Source organism: Lynx rufus, unplaced genomic scaffold, assembly GCF_022079265.1.
Source record: "Lynx rufus isolate CCGP_SWC_20201006 ecotype Redwood Valley unplaced genomic scaffold, mLynRuf1.p SCAF_2, whole genome shotgun sequence".
NCBI lineage: Eukaryota > Metazoa > Chordata > Mammalia > Carnivora > Felidae > Lynx > Lynx rufus.
The window spans coordinates 3257475-3279984 of NW_025814834.1; the positions used below are offsets into that span (position 1 = coordinate 3257475).

At 54.7% G+C, this 22510-nt stretch overlaps 1 protein-coding gene and 1 long non-coding RNA gene across 6 annotated transcripts in view; both read right to left on the reverse strand.

Annotated features, from left to right (window-relative positions):
* Window positions 1–15974, reverse strand: part of LRRFIP1 (LRR binding FLII interacting protein 1) — an 83686-nt gene extending 67712 nt beyond the window's left edge. For 2 of the 5 annotated variants that reach the window (XM_047082690.1, XM_047082689.1), the window contains exons 1-2: window positions 15738–15957; window positions 456–542 (exon numbers count right to left, since the gene is read on the reverse strand). In XM_047082690.1, coding sequence (XP_046938646.1) covers window positions 456–542; window positions 15738–15803 — 153 coding nt within the window. In that variant the 5' untranslated portion in view covers window positions 15804–15957. Of the gene's footprint in view, window positions 1–455; window positions 543–15737 lie in introns of all 5 variants that reach the window. The other 3 variants (XM_047082692.1, XM_047082694.1, XM_047082691.1) reach the window with 3 other exon arrangements.
* LOC124514609 (uncharacterized) lies at window positions 12552–15730 on the reverse strand. The gene is made up of 2 exons (XR_006962634.1): window positions 14808–15730; window positions 12552–14614 (listed from the first exon to the last, which is right to left on the reverse strand). It is a non-coding gene; the product is annotated as an uncharacterized LOC124514609 (long non-coding RNA).
* Window positions 15975–22510: the final 6536 nt, after the last annotated feature.

Sequence of the window (22510 nt, forward strand, 5' to 3'; positions counted from 1 at the left end):
CCGTCCACTTCCCCGGTGATTTCCCCCGCCTGTGGGCCTCAGTCATCACGAAACCTATTAAAACACGTAAAAACCACAGGGGAAGTATTTTTCAACAAACAGTTTGATTAGTTTAAAAAAACAATAACCCGTTCCTTCACATTTTAATTCAGAGGCTCGAGATTCTAGCTCGACGGCTGGACCTCGAAGTTCAGAGCCAGCGACTCTCGGCCCCTTTCAGCCGGAAGCCTGGACTGGGAGACGTCTGCAGGCAAGTGGCCGTGCGGGGGGGCCGTCTCGGGATCCAGCACATCGAGGCCTGGGACAGGCACGTCTGGTATCCGCGCTATGCGCGCTCCCTGGCCTGACCTTGAACAAAGTCACAGGCACAGTGCATTCCAATCGCGGGCACTGTCAACGGGACAGGTGCCTGTGTTTGCACACTCTCCCTAAAATAAATAATGGAGCCGCGTTACCTCCTTCTGCTGTCGCTCCAGCTCCTTCATTCGGATCTCTCGGGCCTCCGCGCGGGCCGCACGCTTCGCGGCCAGCCTCGCCTCCGCCTGAAACAGACACGAGTTTTATCAGCAGACAGACCAGCGCCTCCTTCCCACCGTTAACGACGAGGATGTTGCAAGAGACTTTGTTCAGGGCTTAATAAACATACAGGAACACACTGCAAACTGACAAGAGTTAAGGGTCATCGGGAGGGACAGCAGCAATAGTTACAGTAACAAGGATGCCTACCATTTACGGAGCCCTTGCTAAACGCCGAGTGGATGCTGTTCTAAGGGCTTTTTGTGTCATGCCGTATGCTCCTTGCAACAGTGCCGTTAGGTAGATACTGTTACCATCCCCGGTTTGCAGATGAGGAAACTGGCACAGAGAGGGTAACTTAACCAAGGTCGCACAGCGCGAAAGCGCCAGGGCTGGGCAGTGTGCCTTCCTCTGGAGCTCTGACACACCATTGCAGGAAGCAAACATTAGAGCTGGGCATGGCCACAGGCCACCGGCTCAACCCCTCCCTTTACAGAGCAGGAAGCGGAGGCCTGGAGAGGCTGCCAGACCGGTCTCTAGGGGCTGGGACTCCGGACTGCTGCTTTCCAGAACTCCCGTCCGGTCAGCTCTCAGGGCACCCTGCTGGCCTCAGCTCCCCGTGGCCGCGTGCAGTGCCGGGAAGCCCATCTTTTTTATCGAGAGAACCGAGATGGTGGCAGAGTGTTTCTGGCTGATGGGCTGCCCACCGCCATGGAACTTGCCGCTTGGACACTGCTTCCCAATTTTACAAATGTCACGTTTATGCACCACGTCAGCTGATACAGTGGAGGGCTAGTCAGGTAACTGGTGCAGGTGCACCATGCAGGCTTTTTGGGGCCAAACACAACCCACCTTCTTTCCACTTAATTTGGGGGGGGGGATACACTTGTAATTCTTCCACCGACAGTTCTGTAGATACAGTTTCAGACGTTAAAGCAGGGCCAGGACAGACGGCCAAGTACTTCTGGTGTGGTGTGGGGCCAGCAAGCAGGAGGGGGCCCAAGGGTCATTGTCCAGCTTCTCTCAAAGGACCAGGCTCACGTCGGGGGGCGGTGTCCCCCCCCCACCCCCCGCCACACTTGTACTGAATTACAAATGCATCTTCTGTCCAAGTGCTCATCTAAGTTGAAAACTGACCACCGCTGATCTGTCAGAGGTCGGCCGTTGTGTGTGTCCTCATAAGGAATCTGTTCTAACTTGGTTCATTCTCATGGTTCCTTTATCAGTCCCAGCCCAAGTCCCTCAAGTCAGGGGCGTCAAAAATCGCAGCAGCCTCAGAACTTTGATACCTCGGGGCCATTTTCAATTCTGTAAACCACATTACACCGAGTGAAGGGGCGCTCGGGGTCTATAAAAAGATCCGGCAAAGCTCAAGGGGAGGGGTGGGGGGTTCACTTGACAGATATCCGGCCATGCTGTGATGCCGTAGCCCAGGGCCGGGCCAGCAAGAGGGCGAGGTTCACACTGAGTGCAGCCTGCCTCCCCGTCTTCCTGGGGGGAGGCGTGGGCTCCCTGCCTGCTGGCTCCCTGTCTAAGCCGGCACAGACCAGACAGCTATGGCCTCAGCTCGGGTGGGAGGAACAGGGGAGGGGATCGGGGAAAAGAGAAGGGAGGTCATGGGGGAGGGAGAAGGGGAGGGGCAGAGTGGGAATGTGAGAAGCAAGAAAGGGGACAGAGGGAAGAGGGCTGCAGGGGCACACAGGCCGAGAGGAGTACGGCAGGCCCAATCCTCGGGGGTCCCTGAGACTCCCACATAATCCTCTCCCCTTGAGAGTGAGCCGCACTGCAAGAGTGACAGACGCCCGTCCTGTGACCGGGTTACATCACATGGCAAAGAGAAATGCAAAAGTAATTAAGGTTCCTTATCAGCTGACTCAAGAGTTAATCAAAAGATAGATTATCCTGGGTGGGCCTCACCTAATCAGATGAGACCTTTAAAAGAGGGACTGGGGCGGGGGTGCCTGGGGGGCTCAGTCGGTTGGGTGTCCGACTTCGGCTCAGGTCATGATCTCGCGGTCCGTGAGTTCGAGCCCCGCGTCGGGCTCTGTGCTGACAGCTTGGAGCCTGGAGCCCGTTTCAGATTCTGTGTCTCCCTCTCTCTCTGCCCCTTCCCCGCTCATGCTCTCTCTCTCTCTCTTTCAAAAATAAATAAAATGGTAAAAAAAAAAAAAAGTTTAAAAGAGGGACTGGAAGTCAGACGGACTCTCAAGCTGGCATGTGTGACAGGGCCCGGGAGGGGTCACACGACAAGGACCTGCAGGTGAGCTCTAAGAGCCGAGAGGGACCCCCAGCCGGCTGACAACCAGTAGGAAAACGGGAAGCTTGGTTTTGCAACACCAAGGAGCTAGATTCTGCCATGTGAGCTCGAGGGGACCTCAGGCTCCAGAAATGACTGCAGCCTGTGAGGCCCTGAGCGCGGGACCCAGTAAGCTGTGCCCGGACGTCTTTTTTTTTTTTTTTTTTTTTTTTAGGTTGATGTATTTTAGAGATAGCGAGTGTGGGCGCGGGAGGGCCAGGGAGAGGGAGAGAGAGAATCAGAAGCAGGCTCCACACACTGTCAGTGCAGAGCCGACGTGGGGCCTGAGCTCACGAACTGTGAGATCAGGACCTGAGCTGCAATCAAGAGTCCTCCGCTTGTGGCTTCTGACCCGAGACACCGAGATGAGACACGTGTGCTATTTCAGGTGTGTGAGTATTTGCTACGAGGCGACAGATAACGAGGACGGGGAGGTGGGGTCTCAGATGACTCCTACTCTCACGGTGCTCGTGTCTCTGACCCGAGGGGTCGCGCACCCCCATCCCGCCCACCTTCGGTCCTGCTCTGCTTGGGACCGGGCCGAAGATCCCTGAAGAGCCCACCCTACGTGGACAGACCCGATGCCTGGAGTGGCCGCCCTGCCAGATGGACAGGCCTCCAGTACAATATCCCGTCAGACCACAGCGGCTAGTCCTGGGGGCCTCCCCCCACCCAGGAAAAGGCTCCTGTCATGACCCACCCACCCGTGGGGGCCCTCATGTCCAGCCCAGGAAGTCCGTCCCAGCCGTGAGGATAATGGCACTGAAAGCCACCAGCCCCCAACTTGAGGGACCTGGGCTTGGGATGACAGGGACACATTTGAATGAACCAAGTTATGCAGTAAATTCCTCTTGAGGACGCCCTGGCCAATCTCAAAGACACAGCGACTGTAGTCAATCTACATTTTAAAAATAGTATTCTTTTTTTTTTAACTTTTTATTTGTTTTGAGAGAGAGAGAAAGAGAGAGCAAGCAGGGAAGGGGCAGAGAGAGGGAGAGAGAGAATTCCAAGCAGCCTCCACACTCAGGGCAGAGCCCGATGCGGGGTTTGATCTCACGACCATGAGCTCACGACCTGAGCCAAAATCAGGAGTCGGACACTCAACCGACTGAGCCACCCAGGCGCCCTTCAGTCTACCTCGGTTTAGAACTTAGAAAGGAGGTAAATACATAATTCGGTACAATCTCGTGTCCTGGCAATGGCCGCCGTGGGCACAGCTCCAGCTCCCAGGATCCTCGTGGGACTCGTACGTGGGAAGCAAGACGTCCGTGGCACAGGAAGTGGTCACACCCATGCTTGCTTCTGGGAATCGGCTAATTAAAAACCCACAGACATACGGGCCAACATTTAAAGTAGTCCAAAACCTCGGCCCAGCCAACTTTGTGAGCACAGAACTGCAATCAACATCACAACCCTGACCCTGGCCTGAGATGCCTGAACGAAAAATCGTAGGGTTTTGACAACATGATTCATCCTAAAAACGCTGACATTTCCAAGAACACGCAAGAGCCTGACCCACAGCCCAAGAGACCATGATCACTCAAACGATCAGTGCAAAGTCTCCAGAGAAAATATGTGATATGATCAAGTCATTAAATGAACACAAAACACAAGACAGCTATGGTCCGCCACAATGATAAGGAAACGAGAATTCATTCCCCTCCAACCTCTCCTGTGAGGCCCAGTGCTGCCTCCCACCTGCCCCCCTCCAGGCAACAGGTCTAGGGCTCTGTGGGCCTCAGGCCAATGCTTCTGTGGTTCAGGACAAACCCATCACCACCCACGCTTTTGTGAAATACAAATTCACAGCCACGTCTGACTGCATGAGAGTTTCCAAACACTTACTTTCACTTCTGCCCTCCACTTGTGGGGACCGCGGCTACTGGTGATCGCCAGCCAGGGCCACCCAACCTGGTAACACCTTCAGACACAGCCAGAGCAGCGCCTTCAGGCTGCAGGGTGGGTCCCCAGTCTCCGGAGGAGAAAGCCAGGCCCGGGGTGGGGGTATGGTGACGGGGGAAGGAGTGGCAAGGTGGAGAGGTACAAACCGCACAGCGCTTCAAAACAGCAAGCTTGGAAAACGGGAGTTCACACACTGCCCAGCGAGGGGCGAGGGGTCTGTTCGATCACCCTCAGCTCCCGGGGAGCTCCTCGGTTGCTCCACCGATTGGCCTGGGACCAAGCTCCTTCTGGGACCTGCTAGGGCAGCAGCAGGCCCTTCCTCCTGGGTCCTGGCCTGCCCTCTTCCCTTCCTACAGGAGGCAACAGGAAAAGGGTACCAAGCCCTCAGCTCCCGCCCCCCAGGGGGGGGGGTGAGGGCTCCAGAAAAGGCGGAGCTCTGGGCCCCAAGCCTCCTCTTGCACCCCACTGTGTCTTTGTTGCGAAACATACTAAAGCGTTTAAGAAGAAATGATAAGCTCTCCCTAGGCCTTGCCTTCTAATAACGAGAGGAGCTGGGGGGGGAGTGGGTGGGGTCTAAATGGCTGTGAGCTGACAAGTGCTGGGGCTGGCTGTCACAGCATGCCCCCCACCCCTCAGCACACCTGGGAACAGTTAGAGATGCAGAATCACCCCACCCAGACGCTCTTGGGGGAGAATCAGCATGTCCCTGGTGGGGGACGGGGGGGGGGGGGTCGCAGGCACTTGCTCAAGTGTGAGAAGGACCTCTGCTTTCTGTCATCCCTTCTGTGTTTGACAGCTTTCAGAATAAATAGCAAACGTTTTAAAGGAAGGAAGAAAGGGGGGAGGCAGGCAGAGGGAGAGAGGAAGGAAGGTAATGAAGGAGGCCCCAAACCCAAACCCTGCTCACTGCTGCTGGAAGGTGGCCCTGGTTCTGTTGCTGGAAACCCCTGTCGCTCCCCCAGCCAGGCTCCCCCTCTGCTCCCGAGGCCCCTGCAGGGTCGGGGGCAGGGCAGGGGAGAGCTGATCCAGCCAGGCACGGGATGAGATCCAGGCTCCTGGCCGGAATGCAAGTGCCCTCACCCCCAGGGGCCCCCTGCCCTGGCTGGGAACCCCACAGACGGAGCTTTACTGACCCTGTTTCGTTTGTCTAAAGATTCTGTTTGTTTAGTAATCTCTACAACCAGCATGGGGCTCTAACTCAACCCCGAGATGAAGGGTCGCACGCTCCACTGAGCCCCCCAGGCCCCCTGAGATGCTAGGTTTTAAAGTGAGGCGCCCTCCGATGACGGAGACGGTCAGAAGCCTCCACTCATCGCCACAGTGGCCTTAGAATAATTCTAAAAGGCTGAACCCTTCGAAGTTCCGCGTTCACGGTCCATTTTACCGCAGACACGACGGCCCTCCGTCGCCACGGTGTCGCGTACAGCGGGGGAGATGCTGCGCACACAGAGCGGCACGGGCCTGACCCCAGGCCTCCTAACAAACGGCCCGCACGCCCTGGGTCTCCCGGTGGGGTCCCCGCAGCCACAGAGGCCACCAGCCCGGGGCTGGCCGCAGGGGCGCACGGGTGGCGGGGGGGGACCCTTCTCCCCTGGTAGCCCTGTCCCCGCAGCACGGGCCTGGCCGGGCCGGGGAGCAGGTGAACAGTCTGGGGGGAAAGCAGGATCCTGTAGGGCGGGGTCACCACGCCACAGCGACAGCCCCGACGGGCTCCGGTCCCACAGCGGGCCACAGAGCACAAGCCGAGTCCACTGAGCAGGACACAGAGGGCGGCGGGGGAAGAGCCAGACGCACCCGTTCTGGGCTGACACCGCGACAGGCCTCCTGCTCGGGGCATCAGACGGTCCAGGCCGTGACGGATGCGTCATCCCAAGGTGCAGCGGGAGCTCAGGGACAGCCCCGCTCAGCTGCGGTCTGAGGCTGAGGACAACTGTAAAGAGAAGTCCTGCGCGGGGACGTGAGGAGGACGAGGAGGGAGGAGGCAGGCCTCGGCAGAGAAGCTCCCAAACGCCCTGCACCCCGGCCGACCTCACCTTCCTGCAGCCGGGCTGGGGGTGGGGGCAGAGATGCTGCCACACCCCGTCCCCCAACACCTTGCACCCCAATTCCAGTGGCACCTGGGGGCTCTAAGGCTCTCGTGGCTCCTCCCCATTTAACCACCCGGAGGACCCCGCGTGATGACCCTTGAGGTACGGGGACATGAGGAGTACCTGCTAGAACAGAAGGGCTGAGAGCAGGAGCTGGCGGAGGAGGAGGGAGACTGGGTCCCTTGCAGAGCCTTGAGCTGCTACAGGGAAGCCCGGCTCTGTGTGTACGTGTCCCGAGCTTCCAGGCTTTCCTGGGATTCGAGCACAGTGTGGAATTCGGTCTCCCAAGCCGTCTCATCCTGCAGTCACGGGAAATGTTCTTATTCCGCTCTTGGACTCTGCGGGCCCTCCCAGGGCTTCTAGAACCCTACGTGGGAGCGGGAAGGGGTTCATGAGCCACAACTCTGGGGCCAGCTTGAGAAAGGGGACCGAGACACGCTTCCTTCACTTCCTCCAGCTACGCGAGGAAGGCCCTGGGGCCTGGACAGGCACCAGGGTGAAGGTGCCGGAAGCCGGCCGCCACGGCCTCAGTGCAGAGCCCAGGGCACCCTCGTGCACGCTGCTGACGTGTGAGGTGACTGCGTGCTCTGTGACGCTGGGTGCAACCATCCGAGAACAGGTGTGTGGGAGGGGACTCGCCACACAGCTAGAACACTGCCGGGGTCAACGGAGAGGGCCCAGGCCTTGGGGACCCCAGCAACTGCCGCCTCCTTAGTCTCCTCAGACGTAAAGTGGAAATGAGCCGCATGGGCTGTGCAGAAACACAAGCAATCGGTCTGTCGGCTGAACAGCGTCCCAAAGTTAGGAGGAAGCTTTAGCATTGATTATACACATTCGCTTTGGCCGTCAGGCTTTAGACTCCAGCACAACTGAAAACCAGACTTTCTTCCTCCAGGCCACATAATGTAACTATAGCTCATAAGCTCTCGGGGAAAGTTTAAGGATGTATTTAAAGTTCACTAGGGGCGCCTGGGTGGCTCAGTCGGTTGAGCATCCGGCTTCAGCTCAGGTCATGATCTTGCGGTCCGTGAGTTCGAGCCCCGCGTCGGGCTCTGTGCCGACAGCTCGGAGCCTGGAGCCTGCTTCCGATTCTGTGTCTCCCTCTCTCTCTGTCCTTCCAACCCCCCACCTCCCAAAATAAAAACATTTTAAAAAATTTAAAAAAAAGAAAGAAAGAAAGAAAGCAGCAGAGCACTTCTGTCCATGTGATTCTTCCCCAGGACAGAGGAACGCAGCTCCTGACGGGCAGGCCTGAAACCCCCGAGTCGCTGGAGGCCACGTACACAGGCCCGCTTGGAAGCGCCTTCTAACGTCGCGCACATTTCCCGTTGAGAGTGGACAGCTGTGCAGAATCCCTCTCCAGAGTGGCCTTTGTTCCAGGAAGTGGCAACAGCCAGAAACTTCTGTTTTCCCAACCCCTCACGTGCAGTAGGTTCTAAAGGTGGGTCGCTAGTCAAAGCAAGCAGGTGGGATTAGGGACACGCTCTCCCGCAGGGGTGCCAACAGGGAGGGGATCGTGCTCAGCCAGCAGCTCACAACTGAGGCTCAGGTCGCCTCTGTGCCAGGCACCCACCGCCCCGGGTCCCTCAGCCGTCACGTGCATGTCAAAAAAAAAAAAAAATGCTCATCTTCCCCAAACCCTTGCTTACACAATTACTGTATGCTTTTCCCCAAAGAGGGGGCCTACGTTTAGGGACATGTCTGTAACTACAATCACCATGGAGGGGAAGATGCTTTGGCATGGCAGTTACCAGTGGGGGCGGTGCCAACCCTGCAGAGGGCATTTTGGGAACTTGGGGCGTGTTGCTGGGAGGTCACAGTGAGTGGAGGCAGGCACTGATGGCATTTAAGGGGCAGGGTGGTGCCACCTGGGTGGCTCAGTCGGTTGAGCGACCGCCTCTTGATTTCGGCTCGGGTCATGATCCCAGGGTCGTGGCGAGCCCCACGTGAGTGTGGAGCCTGCTTGGGATTCTCTCTCTCCTTCTGCCCCTCCCCTGCGCAAGTGTGCAAACACACACACACACACACACACACACACACACGTGCTCTTCTTCTCTCTCAAAAAAAAGTGGGGAGGGGGCAGGCCATGGCAGGCGAACCATCCCACACTCAGGCAGGACTGCACCTTGAAGAACCTTCCCACGGACTATCCAGGCAGACGGAAAAAAACGACTCTATCCGTTTTGGATCTACAAATGGCTTCCAACTGACACATAAAATCAAAGTATGTTTTGTGCAGTTTCAACCTCCACTGCAAATCCCAGGAATGTGATCAGCATGAAAATTGAGGGAAGGCTACACTTGGCTTTGTTCAGACCTCTCGGAGAGCTGGTGCCCATTCTGGAACGTCGAGCCACCAAGAGCAACGTGACGTGCGGCACCTGGGACAGAGCACGCCTGTGTCAGTCTGCCCACAGCTATGGTGCTGGGCACAGGTCTGCACACGTGTGACCGCTCCGTCCTTCTTCTGGGACACCAGGGCCGGAGCGTTTCTATGTCAACATCTACGTTCTGTTATCGCAATTTACCTTCGTTTGCTTTCATTTCAATGCTACAGTTAAAACATTACGTTGACTTGAGATGATGTGTACCAGATCTTACTACCTACGGACTTCATTTCAGGTGAGCAGTGAGGATGTGAAAAACTTGCTATAAAAACGGGGCACTGGGTCTGACAGGGTTGAGGACCGCAGTTTTTGATAAAATGCAGAGTGGAGCGGGGGAGCTGAACCTCTCTACTGCACAGCCACACTGTCCTAACAGCCCCAGTACAGGTTAAGGGCACGGGTCCGGGGGCCGCTGCATGAGCCATAAACTAAACAAAACACACTTTGTCAATTTTTCCTTGAAGGTTTGGAGGACAGAAAGTTAAAGACTGACATTTAACTGGTAATCTAAAACACCAACTCCGATGGGTTCTGGAGTAGACTGTAAAATGATCATGGAATTTTACGATAAAACATCAGCCTTCAGAGAAGCCTTTACCTTGCAAGGCTGAGGTGGCTGGGCCATGGGCCTCCAGGAGCCCGGACCGGGGGACCAGATGGAAAAGGCCAGAACTTTGGTGCCACCTCTCCGCAGGCCGGGCACGGGCTCCTCAGCAGGGCTCTGGGTTTTTGCAGGCAGAGACCCCCAGCCCCAGCCTTCCCCCCTGGCTCGACTGTCTACCAGGTATACGGGCTCTGACAAAGTATGTTGCCTTTTTTTTTTTTTTTTTTTTTTTGGTATTAATCATGCAATATTTCTTTATTTACGTTATCATATCCTACTTCCAGGGTAATTAACACGTAGTGTAATTCTAGTTTCAGGGGTACAGTACAGTGAGTCAACACTTCCATACATCACAAGTGTGCATCACAAGTGCCCTCCTAATCCCCATCACCTCTTTCCCCCACCCACCTGTTTGTGCTCTAGAGTTATGAGTGTGGTTTCTGGAAAGGACATCACTTTTGAACAGTAGCCCTCATCACAGGGAGTGGGAGGAATCAGACTATGTGATCTCTGGGAGCTTCCTCTGTCTCTAGAACCGTGTCTCTCTCTCCACCAGGGGTGAGTTGTTTCTACTGTGAGACGATCACTTCTCTCTCCCCGTTTTGCTACCAGAAATCTCCCGACTTTGTTTTTCTGGGTAATGAACTTCTTAAAAGCACCCCACATGCCCAAAATAGCAAACCGGTATTATTCAGGAACAAAATTATCCATGTTACTTTATCGACAGCAGTGACTTGAGGAACATTTACTCAAACTCCACATCATCCTCTTGAGTTCAGCAACTACTCATACGGATGCCGATGACGAAGGATGTTGCACGGTACCCTCCGTGCAGATACATTTCCCCTCTTGCTGCCAACACCTCCTGTATTTTCTTCTGAGATGAAAGAATGTTCACATTTATTTCCTTTAACAGCCTCATCATGCCGGAATTACAAAGGAATAAAGAAATAACAAATACAGTGTGGCCACAAATAACAGTGTGGGACTGGCAGGTGACAGCATCCTGGTGGCCGTCCCGTTGCAGCCAGTGCACCAGGGCTCCACTCCCTTCACCTTCACCTGTTCTGCTCACGGATTTCTCTGCAAACCCCGTGTCTTTAAGGTGTCACAAAACACTGAAATTGGGGGCGCCCGGGTGGCTTAGTTGGTTGAGCGTCTGACTTCAGCTCAGGTCATGATCTCATGGGTTCGAGCCCCCCATCAGGCCCTGCGCTGACAGCTCGGAGCCTGGAGCCAGCTTCGGATCCTGTGTCTCCCTCTCTCTCTGTCCCTCCCCCGCTCGTGCTCTGTGTCTCTCTCTCAAAAATAAATAAACATTAAAAACCAAACATTGGAACTGTTCCTTCTCAAAAGAAGGCAGGACAACCAGAAGCACCAGGGCTCCTACATCAGGCAGCGCAGGGCTATTTACAACCGTCCCCACATCACTTCAATTCTCAGGGAGCCTGTCTGTCTGGGTGGGGTGGGGCGCAAGCACACAGCACCCAGGAAGGAGGCTTCTGGAGGATGCTGACACCCGTAAGAGTTACAAAGTTAGTGCAGGATGAAAACAGAAAAATCGAAATTTCTGCAGCTCTTTCGTTTCTACTGTTCTTTTCCTTATTTAGAAAAATAAAGCCCATTGAAAGTTCTTCTGTCTGAAAACTACCAGGAAGGGCAACAAAACGTCGGATGCAACGAGGACGTCTCACCATGCATTCGGGAGCAAGGGCATGTGTCCTAAGAGGCTGCCTTAGTAAAAAAGACGTCCTTCAGCCCAGAGGCCACAGAGAGCAGCCGAGCAGCGGCCGGTCAGCGCCTCTGCAAACTGTATACACTGGCAATGGTTCTCAGCAGCAGCTCTGAGCCAGCAGGCCTGGGTCTGAGCCGGCCCTACTGCCTGCCGGCTGTGTGCGCTTGGGAAAGTCCCCTGACCTCTGTGAGCCTCAGTTTCCCTTTCATCTGTACGTGGAGGCAACCGGACAAGGTTCCGGCAAGGGCTAGGGAAGACGTCTGCAGAAAACACTTAGCAAGGCGGCCACCGCAGGGCTCAGGAAGTGCTGCCTGCTGATACTTACACAGCACCTCCCACAGCAGCACACAACCAGCTGCGAACACAACTCAGCTTTAAGAGCACCGGGAGAGGGGCGCCCGGGGGGCTCAGTCGGTGGAGCGTCCGACTTCGGCTCAGGTCATGATCTCCCTGTTCCCAAGTTCAAGCCCCGTGTCGGGCTCTGTGCTGACAGCTCGGAGCCTGGAGCCTGCTTCGGATTCTGTGTCTCCCTCGCTCTCTGCCCCTCCCCCACTTGCATTCTGTCCCTGTCTCTCTCAAAAATAAACATTAAAAAAAAAAAATTTAAAGCACCGGGAGAAGACAAGTGAGGTCAGGCGCCCACCAGGAGAACATGCAGGGGGGGAGTTTCAGGGGAGGGAGGAGAGGGTCCCAGCCTGCACCAAAAGGCCACTCTATTTCTCTTCCCCCTGGAAGATTGCACACCTACTTGCCAGATAACAGAAAAAGACATGAGGACCAGAAATGACATTGCTTTGACAAGCCCTATCACGCAAGCATACAAGTGGAACATTCTGGTTAAAAAGTCCTTGTTCGAGTGAGGCTAAATGACTTCCCCACTACAAAGTAGTTGTACTTTAGACTCAAGGAAAAACCACTTACATGACTTTAACACTGTCCAGTTACTGTCCGAGGAGAAAACAAAAAACCACTTGAACTCTGGCTCTTGCCCGAATGAATGGAGGAGTCACAGAAGACACATTCGTGTTGTTGTTGGTTTTTGTTGTTTATTTATTTTGGAATGTGGCCAGGGGAAGGGGAGTTTTCAGCAGTGGTCTGCGATCAAATGCGTGGCAATTTTGAATTATTACATCATGGATGTACATGTGGAAGAAAGAAACTAATGTATGTAATTTTATCTAAAAAGTGGGAGTAATGAAAATTTAGTAAATCCATTCCATGGAAATGAGCTTCTTTATTAAAAGAAAAAAAGAAAAAAAAAAAACACTAAAATTTTGGTGGCCCAGAGTACAAACTCCTCTGCTCCCCACCCTCTGGGGCCAACCTATAGTGGGGGGATGTGATAGGCTTATTTCGATAACAGGTTAGTAATTTGGACCTTATGGCCTCCAAGGCTCCAAGATTAATACTCTTAAATATGAACAGATACTTGGAAACACTGAGTAACCAGTCATAAACAATGCCTGTGCTGAGTCACGTCTCCTGATTTTTCAGGGATAACAAATTCCTCTCGAACATTGCCTTTTGAGGCACAAACATGTTACACCAACATTCGGCCTCACAATTCTGTAGAAACCAGATAAGGACCTCTAATCAGGTAATACTCCGACTAACTTGGCCTGAGACCTGTTTTGTAACTGGATTTCCTGTGCTCGGTGTAAGTGGCAGTTTAGACTCAAGGGTTTTCTAGTTAAAAAAGAAAAAAAGTTGCTAAGGAGGCTTCCGCTATGTCGTGTTAGCTTCGGCTGAACAGAAACTAACTCTTAAAGCAAAAGGGACTTTTGTCTCTATCTCTGCCCTAGCGGACCACTCTTAATCCTATGGGAAAAGCTCTTACTTAACTATTTTTATACCTTAACTGCTTGGGAAAATGACCCATGTAAAACAAACCATGATTCCAGGGCTCAAAATCTCAGACTGAGCAACAGCGGGGCCTACGGCCTTTGCACGGACTCCGGTCAATGCTGGCACTCGCCCAGACCTGGGGGACCTTTGCAAAGGTATCTGTGATGATGAGACGGGGCTTGGGAGGCTGTGTCCACCTTCTCGGGACAGGACTGCTGGTCGGTCTGTAAGGGCTTGGTGCTAATCAGCATGTGGAAAGGGACCAGAGATAACACAACCCATCTGAAACAGGAGGAAGTTACAAAAGTTCAAGAAATGTATGGTTTCTACGCTGGCCTCTCCCGGAGCTCTGGGGCCAGGGCTGACTTATGTAAAGAGCCCCCAACTGTTCAACTTCCTTTTAATCAGACCATTAACCTCATAAAACAAACATGGAGTTTTATTTCTGTTCCCCAAGCCCCACTCTAAGATACTTTGTGCTACTATTTACTAAAAAAAAAACAAAAACAAAAACACCCAAACAACTCCTATAGGTTTACAATTTCTTGTTGGAAACTCCTGGGACCAGAATTCAACGTTTTGGGATTTCAGGAGGGTAGTAAGTTGGAAACACCGTATGGCCTGTGGCCACCCGGAGCGACAGCCCTCAATCAAGGCCATTCACAGGCTGCAGAGAAATGTGTGAATATTCACAAGGAGAGGGAGAAAGATAGAAAACAGCCTCCCATCAGCCAGGGAAGGTCTCCCGGCCAAATGAATTCTGCCATAAACCTTACCAAAAAAAGGCAACAACTTCCAGTTTTCAGAGCGTGTTGGGTCCAGGCGCTGGGGAACAACGGCGCGCCTCAATCAAAGCCCACTCCAGACCCGCTGGCACCTAGTCCCACAGCACCTCTGAGAAGTGTGTGTCTCAACCAGATCCAGTCCACGGGGTGAGGGTGAAGGGGAGTCGACAGCCAGGGCCAGGCCACACTGGTTCTTTCTCATTTCTCCGATGGCCTGTGCCTCCCGTCCTCACATCCTGATTCTCCATGTTTATTCTGTCCTCCTTCGAGGGCTCCCTGCCCGGCACGTCGTCCCTCTGAGCTCGATTCTTGCCCAAGGTTAACATCACTCTGCGCCTGCCATCTATGGTTTGCCCAGACCCCTCCGCGAAACACCAGCATCTCCCAGCAGCCTTCTCGTCCTTCCTTCTAGCTCCCCTGATGGTGAACCAGAATCCCTCTGCAGGCTCCCAGGCCCCTGGAAACCAGCCAGGTTAAGGGGTAGGAACCAGCTTCAACGTCTGGCTCACGGAGGTTTAAAATGAGGCCATAGGAACGCGCTAAACCAGACCTTAAAAATATCCACCTGACCGACCGTACTCACCAAGGAAGGTAACTTTCAAGTGTTATTCATCACAGTCTATTTATTTCTACGCCTCTGCCCGGCTTACCAGTAAACTCTCCAAGGCGAGGGCGGTCTTATCTTGGACCCTCCACAAACTCCCAGTAGATGATTAACTCCTGCCTGATGAAGGAGTGATTGTGTTGGGCTCACACTTTTATCAAGGCTTCCACAAAAGCCCAGTAAAGTGGAAATCTAGGGTCCCTGTCTGTAGCATTGACATCATGGTTCTTTTCCAAAGTGCACCCCTCTGCCTCCCTATGTTCCCATTCGAAGTCAACCACAAACTTCATGAAAACCGGCAATTACAAACCTTTGCCACCCTACCCCCTTGTCCAACTTCAATGTCAAACCAGCCCCACATACAGGATCCCAATACTGGGTACTGAGCTGAGTAACTGCAAAATCCCGTAGAGGGAGGGTCCTGTCCAGACCTGGAGACCCCAGGAGACCAGCCAAAGTAGATCAGGTGACAGGGGTCCTTGGAGGTGTTTGGAGGAATGGGGCTCAGCCCCAAAGGTCCTAAGATCCAGAGCAGGATAAATACTACCCCAAACCACCCCAGCCTCTGGAGGTGCCAGCCTCTGGGTGGGGGCACCAGCTCCCAGGTGCTGGATTTTGTCAAACACCAAACTAGCAGCTGAGATGGAAACTCCCGACCACGCGCAGCTCTGAGACCTCCGCTGGGTCCACCGCCGTCGCGGGCTGGGCGGAGCGCGTCGAAAGGCCACCGCTACGGGCAGAGGGGAGCGCCCGCGTTCCTCCTGGTCCCGGTGAGGGGTGGCTCCGGCCGGTAAAACGTGCTTCCCGGCGCGCGAGGAGGGGCCGAGCCCTCGGGGCCGGAGCGCAGCCCCGACGGCAGAGCCCGCTCCGGCCCGCACCTCCCACCCCACAGCTCCCCGGGCCCACAGGACGGCGGCGCGCCCTGCCCCGGGCAGCCAGGGGCAAACCGAAAGTTTCGACAGTGTTTTCGTCTTACCAGCCTCTGGGCTTCTGGGCTCAGACAGTCTATTTCCTTGTTCTGCGTGGCCGCAGGGTTGGTCATCCTGCCGGCCAGAGGGGCGCCGTCTCGCACAACCGGGAAAGGCCCTCGCGAACGTCCTGGGATCCGCGATGCCCAGGGCAGCGGACGACTGTCCCCGGACACACACGGCGCGTCGCAACGGGAACTCGCCCTTCCCTAAGCAGAGGCGCGCCTCCGCCTTTCCCGGGCTCGGGCGCGGCCGGGGCGGGGCGCAGGTGGCCGGGGCCGGGCGGGGCGGGGGCGGGGGCACCCGGGGGCGGTGGAGCCGGGGCCGGCCCCCTGCGCCCCGCCCCGGAGGGTCCCCCCCGCCCTCCGCCCTGCCTCCCGCGCGCCCCGCCCCCGAGGGTCCTTCCACCCCCGCCCCCCACCCGCGTGCGCCCCCGCCGCCTCCGCCACCCCCGTCCACCCTGTGCGTCCGTCCTACTCGCCCCGCGCCCCAGCTGCGCGGTTATCAATCACCATCCAACCCCCTCCGCTAGACACCGGAAAGGCGGAGGTGGAGGGGAGGAAAAAAAAAAAAAGACCCCAGCCGGCCCGCCCACAACCCCGCCCCGGCTGTCCGCCCAGAGTCGGGGGAGCGCGAGTTGAGAGGTTCAGGGGCCGGGGAAACAGGGGGCTTGCGGGTGGAGAGCTCGCGGGACAGGGGTCTGCTTGGGGAGGGGCCCGTGCGGGTCTGGGCGGGGGAGGGGCCCCCCGGGGAGGAGCCAGCGCGGGGCGGGGTCCTCCGGGGCGGGGCTCGGGCGGGGGGAGGGGCGGACTGCCGCCTTGACCCCGCCCCCGCTTCCCGCGGCTCCCGCCCCGCGACGCCCTCCTGACTCGCGCCAAACTGAGCTTCTGAGTTCGCGACCACCTCCGCCCGAGCGCGATAGCACCTGCTGGCGGGGGTACCCCGTTAACGCGTCGCCCCGACAAGGGGCCGGCTGTCGGAGCCACAAAACTGCGTCGGCCGCGCAGCAAAGAGGGCGGGTGCCAGCGGTTCGGCGCGGAGCCGGGGGGCTGCGTGCACCCGCCGGGGGTCCGGCCGGGAGGGCGGTGCGAGGCAGGGGCCGAGCGGAGCGGGGTCGTCCCCGCGCCGGGATGCGCGCTGCTCGTTCCTTAAAAAGTCCTCGGGGCAGAGCGGACCTCGCCAGGCTGGGGCAGGACGCGGCGCAGGTTTTCACCGGAATGTTACCCTGCCCTGGCCAGGCCCTGGGCCTGGGGTGCCTGGAACCTGGCTGCGCCCCTTCTCCTCTCCTGGGTCGAGGCTGCTCGGGCCCCCTCCTGCCCAGAAGGTCCTTCTCGGAAAGACCACCTCCCCGCCTCAAAACGGGAGTTTTCAGTAGAATCGCTTGGCCTAATTCTCTGCAAAGGCGGCTCCAGACAGTCTTGCGAGACCACAGATTCACGTTTCGATGTTACAGCAGCCCAATTTCGCACTCTGCCCGCCGAGCCACAGTTCTCGCCAGATGTTAGCGCGTGGCCTGTGCGCACTGACCTTCCCACGGTGGACGGGCGCGCCGCAGCACCAGGCTTCAGAGGAGTGGGCTCGTAAAGGAAGGGGTTAACCCGGAGGGTGGGCGGGCACAGGGGGTACTGATGGACTAGAGGACCTGACCTGGGAGACAGGAGGGGTGACAGAAAGAGAGGCCGAGCAGACGCCTGGACTGACCGATGTGGGAGAAATTCACCAGGCCTCAACTTTGATGAAGGCGAACTCCGCGCCAAGCTTTGATGGATGATCTTTAGGTTTGCCAAATGACCTTTCAAAGAGTGAAACGCCTACCTTTTAATGCCTGTTTTCTTGTTATTCTGTGCCTCTTTTGAAATGTTAGTGTGGTACAATTCTTGATCCTTGAAAGTTACATTCATTGGAGAAAATAAACTGTTCTACATACACAAGTGCGGAACTTACAGAATTTATCATGGAAAGCAATTATAATTTTGGTAGCAGCAGCAACTTCACAGGTGAGAATGATAGACGTCAGCTTGAATATTCCAACCTGGGGAGGCAAATTCTAGAGCTACTGGCCATCCTAAACTCGATGACCACATCTCCCAGAGCAGGGCACTGTGACGGGGCAATGCCAGATGTCTGCATTCTCCCCAACCTCCAGCCACCATCCAATCTGAGTATCAGCTCCATGAAACCGAGCAGGGAAGCCGTTAAGTGGGCTCTGGAATTAAAGTCCCTGGTCCCATTCCTGGCTCTGTCATGAGAGCAAGTTACTTAGCGCTGTGTCTGGAGATTCATTTGAAACATGCCAATGATAATGACAGTGCCCGCTACAGAGGGGGGACTGAGGGTACCAACGCACAGACCCCTTTGAGCAGCCCTGCTGGCCTGATGGAAAGGTAAACCAATGCTGCTGGTCAGCCCCTCTCTTCCCATGGTCCCCAGAGTCCCCACCCAAGGTGTCCAGGACTTCCTGTCCTCCTCTACAGCAGGAAGGAAGCAGGGCAACAATGAGGGGTGCCTGGGTGGCTTAGTTGGTTGAGTGTCTGGCTCTTGATTTCAGCTCAGGTCATGATCCAGGGGTCATAGGATCGAGCCCCTAGTCAGTCTCTGCGCTAAGCATGGAGACTGCTTAAGATTCTCTCTCTCTCTCTTTCTCTCTCTCTCTCTCTCTCAAAAATAAACATTACAAAAAAATTTAAATAAAAAAACTGGCAAGAAGACCAACAATAACATAATTTCAGGTAACAATTAATGACATCAAAAGTTTCAATCATAGGGGCGCCTGGGTGGCTCAGTCGGTTGAGCGTCCGACTTTGGCTCAGGTCATGATCTCACGGTTCGTGAGTTGGAGCCCTGCATCGGGCTCTGTGAGGACAGCTCAGAGCCTGGAGCCTGCTTCCGCTCTCTCTCAAAACTAAATAAACATTTAAAAAAACAAAAAACACTGAGTTAAAATGGCTGAGAACGGGGATGACCAGAGAAGCTACAAGAGGGGCCGGCTGCAGAAGCCCTGGGTGGCAGGACACCGTCAGGGAGGAAGAAGCTGGCTACTTTTAGTTCTAGGGATAAACTAACAATACCAGCAGTAAAATAAGAACGGTCTGTGCACAAGAGATTTCTTACTCCACTAAGTGGGAGCACATCAGAGCAAACTGCTAACCCAACATCCTTCCAGATAGGAGACTGCTCCCTTGTGAGCGTGTCTCAGTCCAGGAGTCCTGGGAGACGGCCAAGTCCCAGAACCATTCCCAGCCACGGGGCGAATGTCAGAGCCCAAATTGTAAGTGGAGCCCTGAATCCATGCTTCTTGATATTATTGTGCAGATCCCGGGGCCCAAGGGGTCGCGTTGCCTTCTGTTGATTTTGATTATAAATAGGTCTCTAATGAAAAGGTCCTTCATTGAAGCCCCCTTTCCAGGCAGGTTTTTTTTTTTTTTTTTTTTTTTTTTTTTAATTCTTAGCAAGGCCGCTTGTGAGGACTTAATGAGGAGCCTACAAGCTTGTTTTCGGCAAGTGCAGGAAAACATGGAAGACGGGGTACAGCTGTCAAAAGTGACATTCTGTCGAATGTCTCGCTCCAAATACACATTTCTCCCCCGTGCTCGGGGCTCGAAAGGCAGCTTGGCAGAGTAATCAACACGCTTTCCCTTGAAGAAGACAAAACTAAAACCACCTGAGTGTCAGGTGAGAAGAAAGCAGACAAGAAGCCCCAGGTTTCCATCCTCAGGAAGGTTAGCAGGAGAAACCCGGGGTGTCTTTGCACGGGCTGAGCGGCATGACGGGGGCGGGGGGGGGGATGTGCTCAGAACAGGGTGGCCGTCCGTCTGGACTGGGCCAGTGCTGCCCCAGGGTCCTTATATCAGCAGCTGTGAGGTTAGGGACGCAGGTTCAATTCCCCCCAGTCTCACAGTTTTTTGGCCAAGGTGCCGCTTCTAACAGGTGGACTCTGGATTTCCGGCCCCTTCCTGGCTGTTAAGGACCAGCAAACGTGCAGTCACTGGGAGCTCTGTAGTGAGGGTTCCTGAACGCTCTGGACTTTCTCGGGCATTCCTAGAAGTCGCCCTGCTTGTGATCCTCTGTGCCCCCTCAACAAAAGTTGAATGTCCAATGTCTAAAAAGCAGTTCTCCGATGTACAGTAAGATCATCGGCGGGGACTTAACTTCTTAAGGGACCCCTGGGAAATGAGCCAAAGGTAAATTGATCAGTCTCACTTGGTTCTGGGAACAGCAGAAGCAGAGCTGACCGGCAAATGCCAGGACATTTAACCAACATGGCCACACCCAAACTGAGTTTACTCATCTCCATGGTGTTGGGTCTGTTGCTAGGTTCACGAGCTTTGCCTCCAGCTGCGGTTTGGTTCTAAGTGTCGGAACCACAGAGACAAACCCTTCCTGGGATCCTAGCACGACGCAGAGGGCAGACGGTGGGGGCGGGGGGTGCTCTCGGCTTCCCCTTGAGTCAGATGACTGACACGAAACCATTTTTCTAAATCAGTCACAATCAGCCGTTAACTACTGCTTTTCGTGAACACGAATTGCTACAAAATGAACGTCTCTAAATCCTTCTACAAGCAATGAGCTTGCATTTTTGTTATGATTTCGTATGGACCCTTTTGGCGAATATCAAAGAACACTTCACGTTAAAAAGCCGGTTCGTGAAACGATTACCCAGACTTGCACGGCACCGTCCAGTTTACAAAGCACTTCATCTGGTGGAGGGCCAGACCCCGCTTGCCATCTGCCGAGAAAGCTGCACCCCACGGGGCAGCGAACACAGCTTGTGGGCCAGAATGCTGGCTGCCTCCAGTGGACACAAGCACCCGGGGCCGGGGGAGCTGAAAAGAAGAGTGAGCTCGTTTCTAGCGTAGAAATGGCTCTTGCTTAGGGAGCACTCACCTGTGCTGGGGTGTGATACAACCACACGCTTCCTTCTCTCAGCTGCCTATGACTTGGTACTTAGCCTCTCCTCCCCCGGGAGTGGGCCCTTCCAGAATGGGAGGGTGTCCTCACCTTGGAACACGGTGGGCACTTCAGAAATGATGGGCGGGTGGGTGGATGATTTTCCTGAACGGAGGACTTTGGCAGGTTATCATTAACTCTCATAGATCTTCAGTATTTTCTATTTTTGTAGAAACTGGGAATAGAAACTCTCTCTTAAAAATGGAATGTCTTTAGGAATTTTTTTTTCTTTAATAACCGCCTAGTGCCCCGTGATTCACCACGCTTCCTTTTCATCTAATAAATCCCTTTGGATTTTCTAAGGAAGGTGATGAGTTTGGGTCTTGGGCGGACGGCACTGAAGGGGCAGAAAGCCTGGTGGAGGTGTCCAGCAGGCCCATCGGCACCGTCACAAGCGTGAGCTGGTTTAAGGTGGCGAGGAAGGTGAGCGCAGGCACAGAAGAGGAAAGAGGTGAGGGAAGGAATCGTGGGGCTGCGACACGCAGGGGGTGAGAGAAGTGCCAGCAACAAGCCAAGACGGACGAGGGGAGGTCAGAGACACAGAGAAAGAGGCGTCTCCGGACAGCCCCAGTGGGCTGGTGTGACAGCCGTGTTACACACGGCAGACGGAGGGAGGAGAAGGGGTGACGAAGCCTTTAATTTACAACACGGCTACTGCATGCCGTTGTTCAAATTCTACAATTGAACATTTTTAGCGATTTGGGCAGGTGTGACAAATGGCAGATTGGCAGCCTGGGAGGAAGGAGGGATGGGGGGGAGGGCTCGGGTAGGGACACGTGTTCATTTGTCCCTCTCGGTTTGTGAGGATGGGAGAGGCTGAAAGGTGGGAGCCACGGGAGAGTGGGGGAAAGGGCATGGGGGTGGGGACAGGCCCGAGAGACTCTGGCCCAAAGGGTCAGGTGTCTGGACTTTGGGATTTGGCCCTGATTCTGAGCTGAATGGAGATGAGAAACCAAGTGGCCAGGAGAGGACAGATAACAGGGAGCACGATCCTGGCACAGGGACCGAGGAGCATGGGGCTGAGGGAGGAGGAACAGAAATTGAGGGCCTGCCACAGAGCTGTCTCTGGCCCAGCCAGGGCGATGCTGTTTCCATTCCCAAACACAGAGCCCTTCCACGAGCTCCAGAAAGCCCAGCGGTGCTGTCACAGGGTAAAGTTGGACCCACACTTAACATAATCTCTGATTTATTATACTCTGGAATTAAGTTCATATCCAAAAGTGTCCAGGAATAAGTCCATAGCAATCCTGGAGGAAAAAAAAAAAGGATCCATTTTTTCATTCCGTCTCTCAGAACTGGTGATCCTGAGGCCAGACCGGGGACGTGGGAGATCGCAGAAGCATCTCCCATTTATTGTAACCAAGGAAACGGCCACATCCACCTCCAATGAAGTACCTCTTAGGAAAACCAGTTGTGCCTCTCGTAAGCGTAACACACGGCAAAAATCGACCAGTTATTTTCTAAGAATATTGAAAACAAAACAACCAAACTCTATTATGCATTTCTCAGCCAGATAGGGACACATTGTGAAAAATCCCTCCAAGTCGACTCTAAAGCAAAGAAAAGAATATATCTACCTATGCTCTCTGAATAGTCAACTTGAAAGGCTTTTGCTCAGAATAAATAGGGAGGTGGGAAAATACACTGTACTCTTGAGAATGGTGTTCACTAGCTAATGGAATACCCCACCGATAAGAAATAAACCAAACGCCTCACCATATACTTGGGAATAGAATATGGTGATTAAATAAGTGAAGGCAATGCTTTTTCTAGGTTCTCACTCATTTATTTGGCTTGGACCTCAGTGCTCCCGCCCCTGAGTTTACCGTGCTAG